Source organism: Tachyglossus aculeatus, chromosome 3 (assembly GCF_015852505.1).
Source record: "Tachyglossus aculeatus isolate mTacAcu1 chromosome 3, mTacAcu1.pri, whole genome shotgun sequence".
In the NCBI taxonomy this organism is placed as follows: Eukaryota; Metazoa; Chordata; class Mammalia; order Monotremata; family Tachyglossidae; genus Tachyglossus; species Tachyglossus aculeatus.
Window position 1 is genome coordinate 17,287,833 of NC_052068.1, and position 16,108 is coordinate 17,303,940.

The 16,108-nt window shown below is 44.8% G+C and overlaps 1 protein-coding gene across 1 annotated transcript; it reads right to left on the bottom strand.

The window, feature by feature from the left end:
* Nucleotides 1-1,091: 1,091 nt before the first annotated feature.
* LOC119925243 (26S proteasome regulatory subunit 6A-like) lies at nucleotides 1,092-4,867 on the bottom strand. The gene is given in 5 exon segments (XM_038743344.1): nucleotides 1,092-1,118; nucleotides 1,609-1,683; nucleotides 3,386-4,006; nucleotides 4,008-4,150; nucleotides 4,816-4,867. Coding segments are annotated over 5 exon segments (918 nt in total).
* Nucleotides 4,868-16,108: the final 11,241 nt, after the last annotated feature.

Genomic DNA, 16,108 nt, shown 5'->3' on the forward strand with positions numbered 1-16,108 from the left:
ATGAATGAAATTCCCTGCCCACAACGAGTTTACAGTCTAGTATCTTCTCTAGCATTTAGTACAGTACCTGACTCCTAGTAAGCGCTTAACAAATAACATTAAAAAATCAATGGAGGTGAAAAAAAACTTATCTATTTCCCTCCCAACCACATCATCCTACAGCAGTGGAAAAGAAAAAGAGCTGAGGCTCTTATGGGAGGGCTGGGGGGTGGGGGGGAGAAATCGGTATATATCATAAACATAGCTCTGAATTATATAAAATATTTCTGGCAGTCCGTCAATGAAAGCTCTGGCCTAAGAAACACTGAGAGTTGGAAACGGCCACAGATTGAATGAACAGGTCAAGGTGATGTCATTTGGGTGATTCACTTTTCACTCTGTAAGGCCAACCTATCACATGGATGTTTGGAAGCGAAGAAGCAGTGCGGGCCTTGAAGTTATCTGAGAATGGGAGGTTTGACATTGCATATCTGTGTTAGAGATAATAGAACCTGATGCCAGCCCACCCAAGGTGTTCACAAGGAAAGAGTTTGAAGATGTCTACATACTTCAGAACCATATTGAGGCTTTTCTTTTGCAGCCCTGAATTTGACAGGGATGATTATGAGGAATTTGACACGTTACCAGCCTGTAATTCCTTCCCCCGCCCTTGCTGGTGAGGAGAACTCTGCAATAGCCACCCCACTCTTCTACGGAAAATGTTTGGTCTCATCTTCCAAGACCGTTCATCTTCCAACGTTCGGTGAGCCTGACCCTTTCTCAGAGTCCCTGCTTACTGAGGACTCTTGTAATAGTGAGAGTAAATGGGAAGGAATAGAGAAGCTGCAGATAAGGTAGGTCAGAGCTTCATAATAGTAATGATAATAATTGTGATATTTGTTAAGTGCTTACTATGTGTCAGGCACTGTACTAAGCATTGGGCTGGATACAAGCAAATCGGGTTGGGTGCAGTCCCTATCCCAATGTGGGGCTCACAGTCTTAATCTCCATTTTACAGATGAGGGAACTGAGGCAGAAAGAAGGGATATAGTTAAAAAATGTAACTCATCTTCCATTTTTTTAGGACTCCTTTATTCCTGTAAATTGTTATACTAGTAGTGGTATTTGTTGAGCACCCACTTGGCACAACACACAATACATCATATTAGGTGCATGCAGCAGAAACAGGAGACACAGTCCCTGCCCACAATGAGTTTACACTCTCGAAGTGTAAATGAGCTTATTCCCCCAGTAACTGTAGAATTGGTTAAGATCTTACTTACTCTTTCCCAGAATCTGCTTCAAAGGACAACACCATCCCCAAAGCTCTTCTGGGAAAATCTCACACTGGGAATTCTAACTAAGGAAACACCCCTGCACTTGCGTCAGGAAACACTCATCATCAATCCATCAGTGGTATTTATTGAGTGCTTACTGTACAGAGCCTATACTAAGCACTTGCAGGGAATATGTCTGTTGTTGTATTCGCCCAAGCATTTAGTACAGTGCTCTGTACACAGTAAGTGTTCAAAAAATATAATTGAATGAATACACTTGGGAGAGTACAATACAATGGAGTTCTTAGACATATTCCCTGCCCACAGTGAGCTTACAGTCTAGAGAACTCACCTTGAGATACTGCCTGTTAGAGTACGTTTTCTTATTAAATCCTCTCTTCCCTCCTGACTGTCTACTGAATCTCAACTGGAATATGCAGACCCACACCTACACATAGTCATAGGATCCAAACTCAGTTTAAAAAATATTTTTTTCATTTTCAAGTAGGTTAGTTGTGTCCCTTAAAACTCACTAGACTTGTTGCTTTTCAAGGGCAGAGACTGTGTGTTCTAGTCTTAGGGAATGTTCCTAAGAGCTAAGAGAAGTGGTCTGCACACAGCAGACTGAATAAATGTTATTGAAACAATCAGATCAGGCACAAAACCCACTGCTTTCCCTTCCCTAAAGGCATGACACTGATTTCATCTCCTTACCAAGGCGCATTATCTTACAGAGCTTTAAGGGATCAATAGGAATCAATCGGTAAATCAATCATATTTATTGAACACTTTTTATTGATTTTTTTATGGTATTTGTTAAGTACTTACTATGTGTCAGGCTTTGTACTAAGTGCTGGGGTAGATACAAGCCAATAATAATAATAGCTATGGTATTTGTTAAGCACTTACTATATGCCAGGTACTGTACTAAGCTCAAGGGTAGATATGTTTATTAGATTGGACACAGTCCCTGTCCCACATTCATTCATTCATTCATTCGAGCGTATTTATTGAATGCTTACTGCGTGCAGAGCACTGTACTAAGCACTTGGGAAGTACAAGTCGGCAACCTATGGAGACGGTCATTCATTCATTCATTCAATCATATTTATTGAGCGCTTACTGTTTGCAGAGCACTGTACTAAGCACTTGGGAAGTACAAGTTGGAAACATATAGAGACGGTCCCTACCCAACATTGGGCTCACAGTCTAGAAGTGGGAGACAGAGAACAAAACAAAACATATTAACAAAATAAAATAAATAGAATAAATATGTATAAATAAAATAGAGTAATAAATACATACAAACACATATACATATATACAGGTGCTATGGGGAGGGGAAGGAGGTAAGGCAGGGGATGGGGAGGGGGAGGAGGGGGAGAGGAAGGAAGGGGCTCAGTCTGGGAAGGCCTCCTGGAGGAGGTGAGCTCTCAGTAGGGCCTTGAAGGGAGGAAGAGAGCTAGCTTGGCGGATGGGCAGAAGGAGGGCATTCCAGGCCAGGGGGATGATGTGGGCCGGGGGTTGACGGTGGGACAGGTGAGAATGAGGCATGGTGAGGAGATTAGCGGCAGAGGAGTGGAGGGTGCGGGCTGGGCTGTAGAAGGAGAGAAGGGAGGTGAGGTAGGAGGCAGCGAGTTGATGGAGAGCTTTGAAGCCCAGGGTGAGGAGTTTCTGCCTGATGCATAGGTTGATTGGTAGCCACTGGAGATTTTTGAGAAGGGGAGTAACATGCCCAGAGCATTTCTGGACAAAGACAATCTGGGAAGCGGCATGAAGTATGGATTGAAGAGGGGAAAGACAGGAGGATGGGAGATCGGAGAGGAGGCTGATACAGTAATCCAGATGGGGTAGGATAAGAGCTTGAACGAGCAGTGTAGTGGTTTGGATGGAGAGGAAAAGGCTGATCTTGGCAGTGTTGCGGAGGTGAGACCGGCAGGTTTTGGTGACGGCTTGGATGTGAGGGGTGAAAGAGAGAGCGGAGTTGAGGATGACACCAAGTTTGCGGGCTTGTGAGATGGGAAGGATGGTAATGCCATCAACAGTGATGGGAAAGTCAGGGAGAGGGCAGGGTTTGGTAGGGAAGGCAAGGAGTTCAGTCTTGGACATGCTGAGTTTTAGGTCCCTACCCAACAACGGGACCACAGCCGCTTGGTGCCAATGGTATCCAGTTCATCGATGAAGATGATGGAGGGGGCTTTCTCCTTGGCCAGAGTGAAAGCATTTTGAACTAGCTTGGCTCCATCACCGATGAACATCTGAACCAACTGGGGACCAGTTAGCTTCAGGAACATAGCCTTGGTCTGGGCAGCACAGACGCGGGCTAACAGGTTCTTCCCCATGCCAGGGGGGCCGTACATCAGCACTCCTTTAGGGGGTTGGATCCCCAGGTTCTCAAACTTCTCCTTGTGGTTCATGGGCAGTACGATGGCTTCCACCAGCTTCTGGATTTGCTTGTCCAGCCCCCCAATGCCACTGTACTGCTCTGTGGGCCTCTCATCCACCTCCATGGCCTTCACCCATGAGTCGTACTCAGTGAGCAGGGTCTCCAGGATGAGGTAAGAGTCCTTGTTCACTCCCACCAGATCCCCGGGCTTTAGTTTCTCTGCATCCACCAAACCGATCACCGTCAGGAAGTATGTCTGGCGTGTGGAAGGTTTGATCATGGCACACTTTCCCTTCCTCTGGGAGTCGAGGTCAGTGTTTGCACCGTCCTCTTCTTGGTCATTGGGATCAACATCCAGGAGACTAGATGACATTGGAGACCAGGTAAGGCAGGGTTTTGTTGACTTTAATCTTCTCGCTGTTCTCTTTGATCTTGTCCTTCATGGCCTGCAGCTCGTGGGTGATGCAAAGTACTTCGCTCTTCATGATCTTCTGCACCCTCTGCTCCTCTGCCACTTATCTCCTCACCATGCCTCATTCTCACCTGTCCCGCCATCGACCATTGGCCCATGCCATCCCCCTGGCCTGGAATGCCCTCCCTCTGCCCTTCCGACAAGCTAGCTCTCTTCCTCCCTTCAAAGCCCTACTGAGAGCTCACCTCCTCCAGGAGGCCTCCCCAGACTGAGCCCCCTCCTTCCTCCCCCTTCCTCCCCCTCCCCATCCCCAGGCCTTACCTTCTTCCCCTCCCCACAGCACCTGTATATATGTATATATGTTTGTACATATTTATTACTCTATTTTACTTGTATATATTTATTCTATTTATTTCATTTTGTTAATATGCTTTGTTTTGTTGTCTGTCTCCCCCTTCTAGACTGTGAGCCCACTGTTGGGTAGGGACCGTCTCTATATGTTACCAACTTGTATTCCCAAGCGCTTAGTACAGTACTCTGCTTACAGTAAGCACTCAATAAATACAATTGAATGAATGAATGAATGATACAGATGATTAAAATTACAGATATATACATAAGTGCTGTGGGCCTGGGAGGAGAGGTAAGAACAAAGGTTGACTAATCACCCCTCCCCTTGGCTAGTTCCTTTCCAGTTGATTCATCAAACTTTACCTTTGAGTTTCAGCTCTTTCCCTGCTATTACAACCTTTATCCTTTACCGAACAGTTTATTAAATCTTATCTTAGCGACTTGGATATTTCCCAGGACCATTCTGTCGAAGCAGCAGTGATCACTGCCTTCGGTAAGCAGCGTGACTCAGTGGAAAGAGACCGGGCTTGGGAGTCAGAGGTCATGGGTTCTAATTCTGACTGTGCCACCTTCATTCAATCGTATTTATTGAGCGCTTACTGTGTGCAGAGCACTGTACTAAGCGCTTGGGAAGTACAAGTTGGCAACATATAGAGACGCTCCCTACCCAACAGTGGGCTCACACTTGTCAGCTGTGTGACTTTGGGCAAGTCACTTCGTTTCTCTGGGCCTCAGTTACCTCATCTGTAAAATGGGGATGAAGACTGTGAGCCCCACGGGGGACAACATGATCACTCTGTAACCCCCAGCACTTAGAACAGTGCTTTGCACATAGTAAGTGCTTAACAAATACCATCATTATTATTATTCGGTATCACCAATCATATCCGCCACAAAAGACGCTGTCCTAACTACTAGAGAGAAGGCATTCATTCAGTCAGTCATATTTACTGAGTGCTTACGGTCTGAAGAGCACTGTACTAAGCGCTTGGGAGAGTACAACATAACAATAAGCAGACACATTCCCCTCAACTAGGGAACTCTGTTATTTTCAAATAATTGCACTGGATTTTGGGACTGTGATCCCAGGTAAATCAAGAAGGGTGGCAGGGACTTGAAATTCAAATCACTTGCTATGTAAAAAAAAAAATGATTCATTCTTCTCTAAAATCGGAGGCAAAAAGTAAAGGGTGGTGGTGGATAGCATTCTTAAAATGCACATGGTGCTTCCATTTATAGGGAGCCTGGGCTGCTTTGGAAAGATATGAAATGATTAATTATGGCACCACGAAGGCGCTGAGCAAACTGCACGACTGTTTAGACAGAGAGGACACTCTGAAGGAGTCTGCTGCTGTGGATGTAGTCCTCAAAGGCTATGACAAACACACGGAGGTAAAGCAACTTCATAGTTTACAATATTGGAGCAGATAAGAGTTAAATCAATATTTGTCTTTAATTGTATTTAGATTTGTGTATATGTATGTACCCATATATGTATATACACAAACACATGAATATGCATGTGTAGTTTATACACACAAGATAACAGGTATCCACATTTTGTAAGAGGACATCCATGTTTTATCGTGAGAAGGTTTTTTTTACTTCAGAGAGACTCTAAGAAAACCCCATTAATGTGTTGAGCCTGGTTCTCCCTTTGCAAACAGGAGGAACTGACTGCTCTTAGGGCCTGAATGATTGACTGAGCCATCCTTCACAAGATTTTGTCACTTTGTGTCATTGGGGTACATAAATACCATAACTATTATAACAGATGAGGGGTGATTGCAGACAGGGGAGGAGTGGTAAAAAGCAATTGTTTTGTACCTTCAAACGTTCTCCTCTGACAACTAAGATGACAATGGCTAATGGCTAATGACTAAGATGACAATGACCCAGTAACTTGGGTTGCCAAGAGACTCCTTCAATTGTATTTATTGAGTGCCCATTGCATGCAGGGCACTGTACTAAGCACTTGGGGGGAGTACAAAATAACAATAAACAGATACATTGCCTGCCCACAACGAGCTTACAGTCTAGAGGGGAAGACAAACATTAATTAATTAATGACAGATATGTACATGTGTGCTGTGGGGCTGGATGTGGGGGATGAATAAAGGGAGCAAGTCAGGGTGACACAGAAGGGAGTGGAAGAAGAGGAAAGGAGGGTTTAGCTTGGGAACACTGGCATTCTTCCCTCCATCAAGGTGGCAGGGGTAATTACCAAAGAAGGGGAGAAGAGAGGAAAGGAGGATTGAGGTGAAGGAACCAAGGTAGCTGCGTCCAAAGCAAAGGCTTGAAGTGATTCTTCATCATCGACATCAGACGGTGTCCATCTTTACTGCCTGTCCCTTTTTAGTCCATCCCCAGTGCATTTTCAGATGTGGTCATTTTCTCCTTCATGCTGTTAACTTGTGTGCATCATCATCATCATCAATCGTATTTATTGAGGGCTTACTACATGCAGAGCACTGTACTAAGCGCTTGGGAAGTACAAATTGGCAACATATAGAGACAGTCCCTACCCAACAGTGGGCTCACAGTCTAAAAGGGGGAGACAGAGAACAAAACCAAACATACTAACAAAATAAAATAAATAGAATAGATATGTACAAATAAAATAAATAAATAGAGTAATAAATATGTACAAGCATATATACATATATACAGGTGCTGTGGGGAAGGGAAGGAGGTAAGATGGGGCAGACGGAGACGGGGATGAGGGGGAGAGGAAGGAAGGGGCTCAGTCTGGGAAGGCCTCCTGGAGGAGGTGAGCTCTCAGCAGGGCCTTGAAGGGAGGAAGAGAGCTAGCTTGGCGGATGGGCAGAGGGAGGGCATTTCAGGCCCGGGGGATGACGTGGGCCGGGGGTCGATGGCGGGACAGGCGAGAGCGAGGTACAGTGAGGAGATTAGTGGTGGAGGAGCGGAGGGTGCGGGCTGGGCAGTAGAAGGAGAGAAGGGAGGTGAGGTAGGAGGGGGCGAGGGGATGGACAGCCTTGAAGCCCAGGGTGAGGAGTTTCTTCCTGATGCGCAGATTGATCGGTAGCCATTGGAGGTTTTTGAGGAGGGGAGTAATATGTCCAGAGCGTTTCTGGACAAAGATAATCCGGGCAGCAGAATGAAGTATGGACTGAAGTGGAGAGAGACACGAGGATGGGAGATCAGAGAGAAGGCTAGTGCAGTAGTCCAGACGGGATAGGATGAGTGCTTGAATGAGCAGGGTAGCGGTTGGGATGGAGAGGAAAGGGCGGATCTTGGCAATGTTGTGGAGCTGAGACCGGCAGGTTTTGGTGACGGCTTGGATGTGAGGGGTGAATGAGAGAGCGAAGTCGAGGATGACACCAAGTTTGCGGGCTTGTGAGACGGGAAGGATGGTAGTGCCGTCGACAGAGATGGGAAAGTCAGGGAGAGGGCAGGGTTTGGGAGGGAAGACAAGGAGTTCAGTCTTCGAGATGTTGAGCTTTAGGTGGCGGGCAGACATCCAAATGGAGATGTCCTGAAGGCAGGAGGAGATGCGAGCCTGGAGAGAGGGGGAGAGAGCAGGGGCAGAGATGTAGATCTGGGTGTGCAAGCATGGCTTGCTGGTAGGCATAGAAACGGGCAAAAAAACAGTGATGGTTTCAAAGGAACTCAGACATACCCCTCAACACCTAAGTAGATAAAGTCACCCAGAGAGCTGCAGATCAATAAAGACACCCCTACAAAGACCCAAGATGTACAGACTCACACTTACTCCAATAGGCGGATAACCACATAGACAAAAACACAAACCCGGAGACAAAGGCACCATCACAAACTGATACAGACACAGACACCAAGATACCTATGCAGCCCCTGAAAAAAACAAAAGTAGACAACTTAGACAAATAGAAGCCTTCATAAACACATACACAGAAAAACAGGCGCTGAAAGACACTGGCATTAGCAACCATACATAAATTTATAATAATAATAATTATGGTATTTAAGTGATTACTACGTGCCAGGCACATAGGAATAGAGTAAGAGGAATGGAGATGCCAAGACTCAGAGACTTACTGAGAGAGAAAAATACTGTTTATTCAGATGGACACAGGGTGCCAACCTACTACATAAGGGTGTTAACTAAAACAGATACTGAAAGAACTAACAGGGTGACACAAAGAAAGGAACAGATACACACTTAGGGACACGACTTAGTAGAAAGAGGGACCAGGGAACCCAAAGGCCTGGATTCTAATCCTATCTCTCCCATTGGCTTCCTGTGTGACCTTGGACAAGTCATTTCACTTCTCTGAGCCTTAGTTTCATCATGTAGTGGATAGAACATGGGCCTTAGAGTCAGAAGGACCTGGGTTTTAATCCTGGCTTCACCACTTGCCTGTTGTGAGACCTTGGGTCATGAGTTCTAATCCTGGCTCTGCCACTAGCCTGCTGTGTGGCCTTGGGCAAGTCACTTCTTCTCTGGACCGCAGTTACCTCATCTGTAAAATAGGGATTAAGAGTGTGAGCCCCGTGCGGAAAGGGGCCTGCGTCCAAACCGATTTACTTGTAACCACCTCAGCACTCAGTCTGGTGCCTGACACATAGTAATTGCTTAACAAAAACTATAAGTATTATTATTATTATTATTATTATTATTATTATTATTATTGTGATGATGTTGTGAGCCTGTATGTGACAGGGACAGATTTCCTTGTAGCTAGCCCACCCATGTGGGACAGGGATTGTGTCCAATCTGATTGCCTTGCAGCCACCCCAAAATTTAGCAAGTACAAGAGCTTAATAAATACTATCACTCCATTAATTAAAATACACAGATATATATAGATATATATATATATATATATTTGCACACTTATCCACACACACACACACATACATACACACACTATTATGTTATTGTAATTTTTCCTAGACAGGAAGCTCTATTTTCAACACATTCAGTTTGAGGTGACAGTGGGAGATGCAAGTAGAGATATCCTGGAGTCGGGAGGAAATGAGAGACGGCAGAGGAGAATGTAGATGCAGATCTGGGAATCATCTACATAGTTAAAGCCTTGAGAGTGAATGAGTTTTCCCAGGGAGTGGGTGTCAATGGAGAATAGAAAGGGACCCAGAACTGAGACTTGAGGGGTTCCCACAGTTACTGGGTGGGAGGTAGAGGAGGAGCTTTTGAAAGAGTATGAGAATGAACTGTCACAGAGCTAGAGAACCTGCCTCCTTTCTTCTTTCTCCCGTGCTCAACTAATATGATTGAATTGAATGAAATGAATAAACTGACAGGAGCAGGGACCCTATCTGATTCTCCTTTTGTAATTCCCTTCGGTACATCCTGTTGATGATGATATTTGCATCTGTCTCTGCCTCTTAATGTTGGATGCTTGAAATTTTCTCCTTGTTTCTTCTTACTAGTTTCATTCATTCAATCAATCATATTTACTGAGAGCTTACTGTGTGCAAAGCACTGTTCTAAGGGCTTGGGAGAGTATACTACAACAATAGACAGACACGTTTCCTGCCCACAACGAGTTTACAGACTAGAGGTTACAGACTAGACAGAGTAGAAATTGGTTAACTTTCCCTAATAATAATAATAATAATGGCATTTATTAAGCGCTTACTACGTGCAAAGCACTGTTCAAAGCACTAGGGACGTTACAAGGTGATCAGGTTGTCCCACGGGGGGCTCACAGTCTTAATCCCCATTTTACAGATGAGGGAACTGAGGCCCAGAGAAGTGAAGTGACTTGCCCAAAGTCACACAGCTGACAATTGGCAGAATCGGGATTTGAACCCATGACCTCGGACTCCAAAGCCCGGGCTCTTTTCCACTGAGCCACGCTGCTTCTCGTGGCTCAGATAGATATTGCCTATCTCCTTAGGGTCTCACTCTAAAGGGCTGCAAACAGCTTGTGTCCTGAGAGTTGATTCCTAATGGCTATTCCTATTGAAGCAGTGTAGCCTAATGGATAGAGCACCGGCCTGGGAATCAGAAGGACCTGGGTTCTAATCCCGGCTCCACCGCTTGTCTGCCGGGTGACTTTGAACAAATCCCTTCACTTCTCTGGGCCTCAGTTACCTCACCTGTAAAACGGGGATTAAGACCATGAGCCCTTTGTATTTCTTAAGGACTTACTATGTACCAGGCACTGTACTAAGCACTGGGGTGAATACAAGCAAATTGGGTTGGACACAGTCCCTGTCCTACGTAAGGGTCACAGTCTCAATCCCCATTTCACAGATGAGGTAACTGAGGCACAGAGGAGTGAAGTGACTTGCCCAAGATCACACAGCAGACAAGTGGTGGAACTGGGATTAGAGCCTTCAGACTCCCGGGTCTGTGCTCTATCCACTGTGCCATGCCAGGGACTATGTCCAACCCACTTGTCTTGTGTCTACCCCAGTACTTAGTACAGTGCCTGGCACATAGTAAGCGCTTAACAAACACTACAATTTTGATTCAGGGTTAGTATTCATGGTTAAGCTTTGCTCTTTGGCCCCTGTGAAGTGATTTAGTCAGCTCTATTCTCCTCTCTATGTCACCTATGCACTTGTCCGTGAACCCCTTAAGGACTTTGAGACTCACCCCAGCCCCACAGCAGTTATATCCATATCCTAATACTCTCCCTTATCCGACATTTATTTTAATGTCTGACTCCCCCTGTAAGCTCTAAACTCCTTCTGGGTAGCAGTCTGCCGATCTACTACTACAACCCAATCTGTACACTCCACTCTTTTAATACCAACCTATTCTCTGTACCCTGATCTCATCTCTTTCAACAATGATGGTATTTGTTTAAACTCTTACTATGTGCCAGGAACTGTACTAAGTGCTGGGGTGGATACAAGCTAATCAGGTTGGACACGGTCTCTTTCCCATGTGAGGCTCACAGTCTCAATACTCATTTTGCAGATGAGGTAACTGAGGCACAGAGAAGTGAAGTGAGTTGACCAAGGTCATACAACAGACAGGGGGGTAGAGCCAGGATTAGAATCCTAGGCCTATGCTCTATACAGCCCCTTGCCCATGTTCTCCCTCAGGCCTGGAAGTCCCTTCCCTTCTGTGTCTGACAGTCCAGGACTATAACCAAATACAATACCCCTTCTGACCTTACAGTGGGGACAATCAATCAATCCTATTTGCTGAGCATTTATTGTGCGTAGAACACTCTATTAGTGCTCAAAAGGGTACAGCGTTGGTAGACATATTCCCTGCCCATAGCAAGCTTACAGTCTAGAGGGGAGATAGACATTAATGTAATAAATACATTTTGGATATGTACATAAGTGCTAGGGGGCTGAGGGTTGGGTGAATGAAGGGAGCAAATACAAGTGCTAAGGGATGCAGCAGGGAGGAAGAAGAGGAAATGAGGACTCAGTTGAGGAAGGCATCCAGGGGGAGATGTGTTTTTAATAAAGTTTTAAAGGTGGGGACAGTGTTCATCTGTGGCATAAGAAGGGACCAGTCCAGAGGCAGGATGTGGGTAAGGGGTAGGTAGAGAAATAGATGAGATAGAGGTACATTGAATAAGTTGGCATTTGAGGAATCATGTGTGTGGTCTGGGTTGTAAAAGGAAATCAGAGAGGTTAGGAAGGAGGGGGGCAAGATGTTTGAGTGCTTTAAAGCCAAAGGTAAGGAGTTTCAATATGAGGTGGAGGTAGATGGGCAACCACCAAAGATTCCTGAAGGGTGGGGAAACAGGTACTGAGTGACTCTGTGGAAAAATGATCCTGGAAGCAGAGTGAACTATAGAATGAAGAGGGGAAAGATGGGGAAAAGAGGTCAGCAAGGAGGCTGATCCAGTAATCAAGAGGGGATAGGATAAGTGCTTGAATTAACATGGTAGCAGTTTGACTGGAGAAGAAAGGGTGGATTTTAGCCATGTTGTGAAGGTTGAACGGACAGGATTTGGTGACACATTGAATATGTGGCTTGATTGAGAGAGAGAGATGAGTCGAGGAAAACACCAAGCTTAGGGAATTTGAGATGGCGGATGGCATGCTGCGTACAGTGATGGGAAAGTCAGGAGTAGAACAGGAATGTAAGAAATGTGCTGAAGGCAGGAAAACAATATGACACTGGAGAGGAAGAGAGAGCTCAGGACTGGAGATGCAGATTTGGGAACCATCCAAAAAAAGATGATAGTTGAAGCCATGGGAGTGAATTTCTCCAAGGGAGTGGGAGTAGATGGAGACTAGAAGGGGACCCAGAACTGAACCTTGAGGGACTCCCACAGTTTCAAGTTGGGAGGCAGAGAAGGAGCCCATGAAAGATACTGAGAATGAGCTGCCATAGAGATAGGAGGAGAACCAAGAGAGGACAGTGTCAGTGAAGCCAAGGGTGGTACTGTTTCCAGGAGAACAGGGCAGCTGACAGTGTTGATGGCAGCTGAGAGGTTGAGGAGGATTAGGGTGGAGTAGAGGCTGTTGTGTTTGACAAGAAGGAGCTCATTAAAAAAAATCCACCTCCCTTGACCCCACAGTTCACTCCCTTTATCTCCCCATCTTTTTCCTACCATTTCTCTCCAAACTCCTTGAGCGAGTTGTCTACTCCAACTATCTCAAATTCCTCTCCTCCAATTATCCCGTTGACCCCCTCCAATCTGGCTTCCATCCCCTTCACTCCACCTAAATCACCCTCTCAAAGGCCACCAATGATCTCCTTCTTGCCAAATCCAATGACCTCTTCTCCATCCTAATCCTCCTCAACCACTCAGCTGCCTTCGACACTGTGGACCAACCCCTTCTCTTGGAAACATTATTTAACCTCGGCTTCACTGACACTACCCTCTCGGTTCTCTTCTTATCACACTGACTGCGTCTCCTTTTTTTGGGCAGGTTTCTCCTCCGCCTCTCACCCTCTGAGAGTTGGGGTCCCTCAGGCCTCAGTTTTGGGTCTCCTTCTATTCTCCATCTACGCCCACTCCCTCGGAGAACTCACTTGCTCCTATGGCTTCAACTACCATCTTTACGTGGATGATTCCCAAATTTACCTCTCCAGCTTTGGTCTCTCTCCTTCTCTAGTCTCATATTTCCTCTAGCTTTCAGAACATCTTTACCTGATATCACAAGCTAAACATGTCCAAAACAGAACTCCTCTCCCCACCCAAACCCTGTCATCCCCTTTCTAGCCCTTCCCTATAGACAGCATCACCATCCTCGCTGTCCAATAAACCCATAACCCTGAGATTATCCTTCACTCTTCTCTGTCATTCAACCCATAATTATTCAATCTATCAACAAATCCTGTTAGTTCTACCTTTGCATCATCACTAAAATGTCCCCTTCCTCTACATCCCAACTGCTTTATGTTGATCCAAACACTTAACATAAACTGCCTTTATTACTGCATCAGGCTCCTTGTTGACATTTCTGCCCTGTCTCCCCTTTTAGGCAGTAAACCGATTGTGAGCAGGGAACATGAGCTGGAACCCATTGCCGGTGCTGTTGTATTGCACTCTTCCAAGCACTTAGTACTGTGCTCTGCACATAAAAAGTACTGAATAAATGACATTTATTAATTGAATTATTTGCAGGAAAACCAGAAATACACCTTCCCTCAATAGTTATCAAAACTTAGATCTGAGGTCTATCGTTTTCTTTTTATGACTAATCCAAAATTAAGACAGAAAGAAATGAATTCATTTGCTCAGTTTGTCTGACTTCACCTCGACATCATCTTGAAGAATGGTGGAGAAATCATACTCAGGAAATACTTGGGTACACACACGGCAGATATAAGCATCTGCCTGGCATTTAAGTCTAAGCCTTTTTGAATAATTGATTTTATTTAACTAACCCTGGGGTCTCTGAAGTTATGGGATTGTCTTCCCAGGAAGCTGGCTCCATCTCATGCTGATTTAAAATCTGACCACACCAAACTCTGGAGGATTTTCAGGGTTTCACTGAGTGGGGAGAGTCTGATGCCATATCAGAAGTTATTTTTATTTTTACTATCATTAATATAAATAGAACCAAGAACTCATAAGGCTAAACCCACACTACCAGGTTTGAAAATTATTTCTCATGGGTAAAGACCTTTTTTTTGTTGGTTTTCTCTTTAAATACATTTATGTACATTGTGGATTTTGTGGGAAGGATGCAGGGAGAAGATAGAGAAGATGCAGCAATCATTATAGAGGAATTAGATTCTTCCAGGGTACAAATTGGAACAATTAGGTATCTCAGGAAGCTGTTAATTCTTTCTAGTGATAAGGTTACCTTTATTGTTAGCCATCAAATTTATGTGGGTGGCGTCTAAGCGTATTGTGGGCAGGGAATGTGTCTGTTTACCATTCAATTGTACTCTGCCGAGCGCTTAGTACAGTGCACAGAGTAAGTGCTCAATAAATACAATTGACTGACTAACCATGGAAGCTACTGGAACTGTTACCCTGGCAGCTGCCTGTGGGTATAGCATCACTGTGAGCCCATTGTTGGGTAGTGATTGTCTCTATTTGTTGCCAAATTGTACTTTCCAAGCACTTCATACAGTGCTCTGCACACAGTAAGTGCTCAATAAATATGATTGGATGAATGAATACTAATAACAAATCAAATTATCACCTGTTATTTTCAATGTGCTGTCCCTGTCACACCCACTTACTATTTCTCCCTCTATCCCAAAGGGAACACAACCATCAGAAATGATTGAGTTGTGTGTGGCCTTTGCTTCCCAAGAGTTCTCATTCCTGAAGACTCTGTGATTGGACCAAGGCATATCTCTTCTATACAATATGAGACATCATCCAACACCATATAGAAAGTGGCTGTTCTGTGATCTCGGTAGATACAAGTGAATCTCCTCCTCCCCTCCCCATCGCCCCCCCTCCCTCCCCACAGCACTTGTGTATATTTGTACATATTTATTACTCTATTTATTTTATTAATGATGTATGTATAGCTATAATTCTATTTATTCTGATGGTATTGACACCTGTTTACTTGTTTTATTTTGTTGTCTGTCTCCCCCTTCTAGACTGTGAGCCTGTTGTTGGGTAGGGACCGTCTCTATATGTTGCCGATTTGTACTTCCCAAGTGCTTAGTACAGTGCTCTGCACACAGTAAGTGCTCAATAAATACAAGTGAATGAGTGAATGAATGAAGTCCATACTTCATTCTGCTGCCCAGATCATTTTTCTATGAAAACATTTAGAACATATCACCCCAGTCCTTAGAAAACTCCAGTGGTTGCCCATCCACCTCTGTGTCTAACAAAAACTCCTCACCATTGGCTTTAAAGCAGTCCACCACCTTGTCCCCTCAATCAATCAATCAATTGTATTTATTGAGAACTTACTGTGTGCAGAGCACTGTACTTAGCACTTGGGAAGTACAAGTTGGCAACATATAGAGACAGTCTCTACCCAACAGTGGGCTCACAGTCTAGAAGGGGGAGACAGAGAACAAAACCAAACATATTAACAAAATAAAATAAATAGAATAGATATGTACAAGTAAAATAAATAGAGTAATAAATATGTACAAACATATATACATATATACAGGTGCTGTGGGGAAGGGAAGGAGGTAAGGTGGGAGGGATGGAGGGGGGATGAGGGGGAGAGGAAGGAGGGGGCTCAGTCTGGGAAGGCCTCCTGGAGGAGGTGAGCTCTCAGTAGGGCCTTGAAGGGCCCTCCTTCCTCACCTCTCTTCTCTCCTTCTACAACGCAGCCTGCATGCTTCGCTCCTCTAGTGCCACTCACCTTCTCACTGTATCT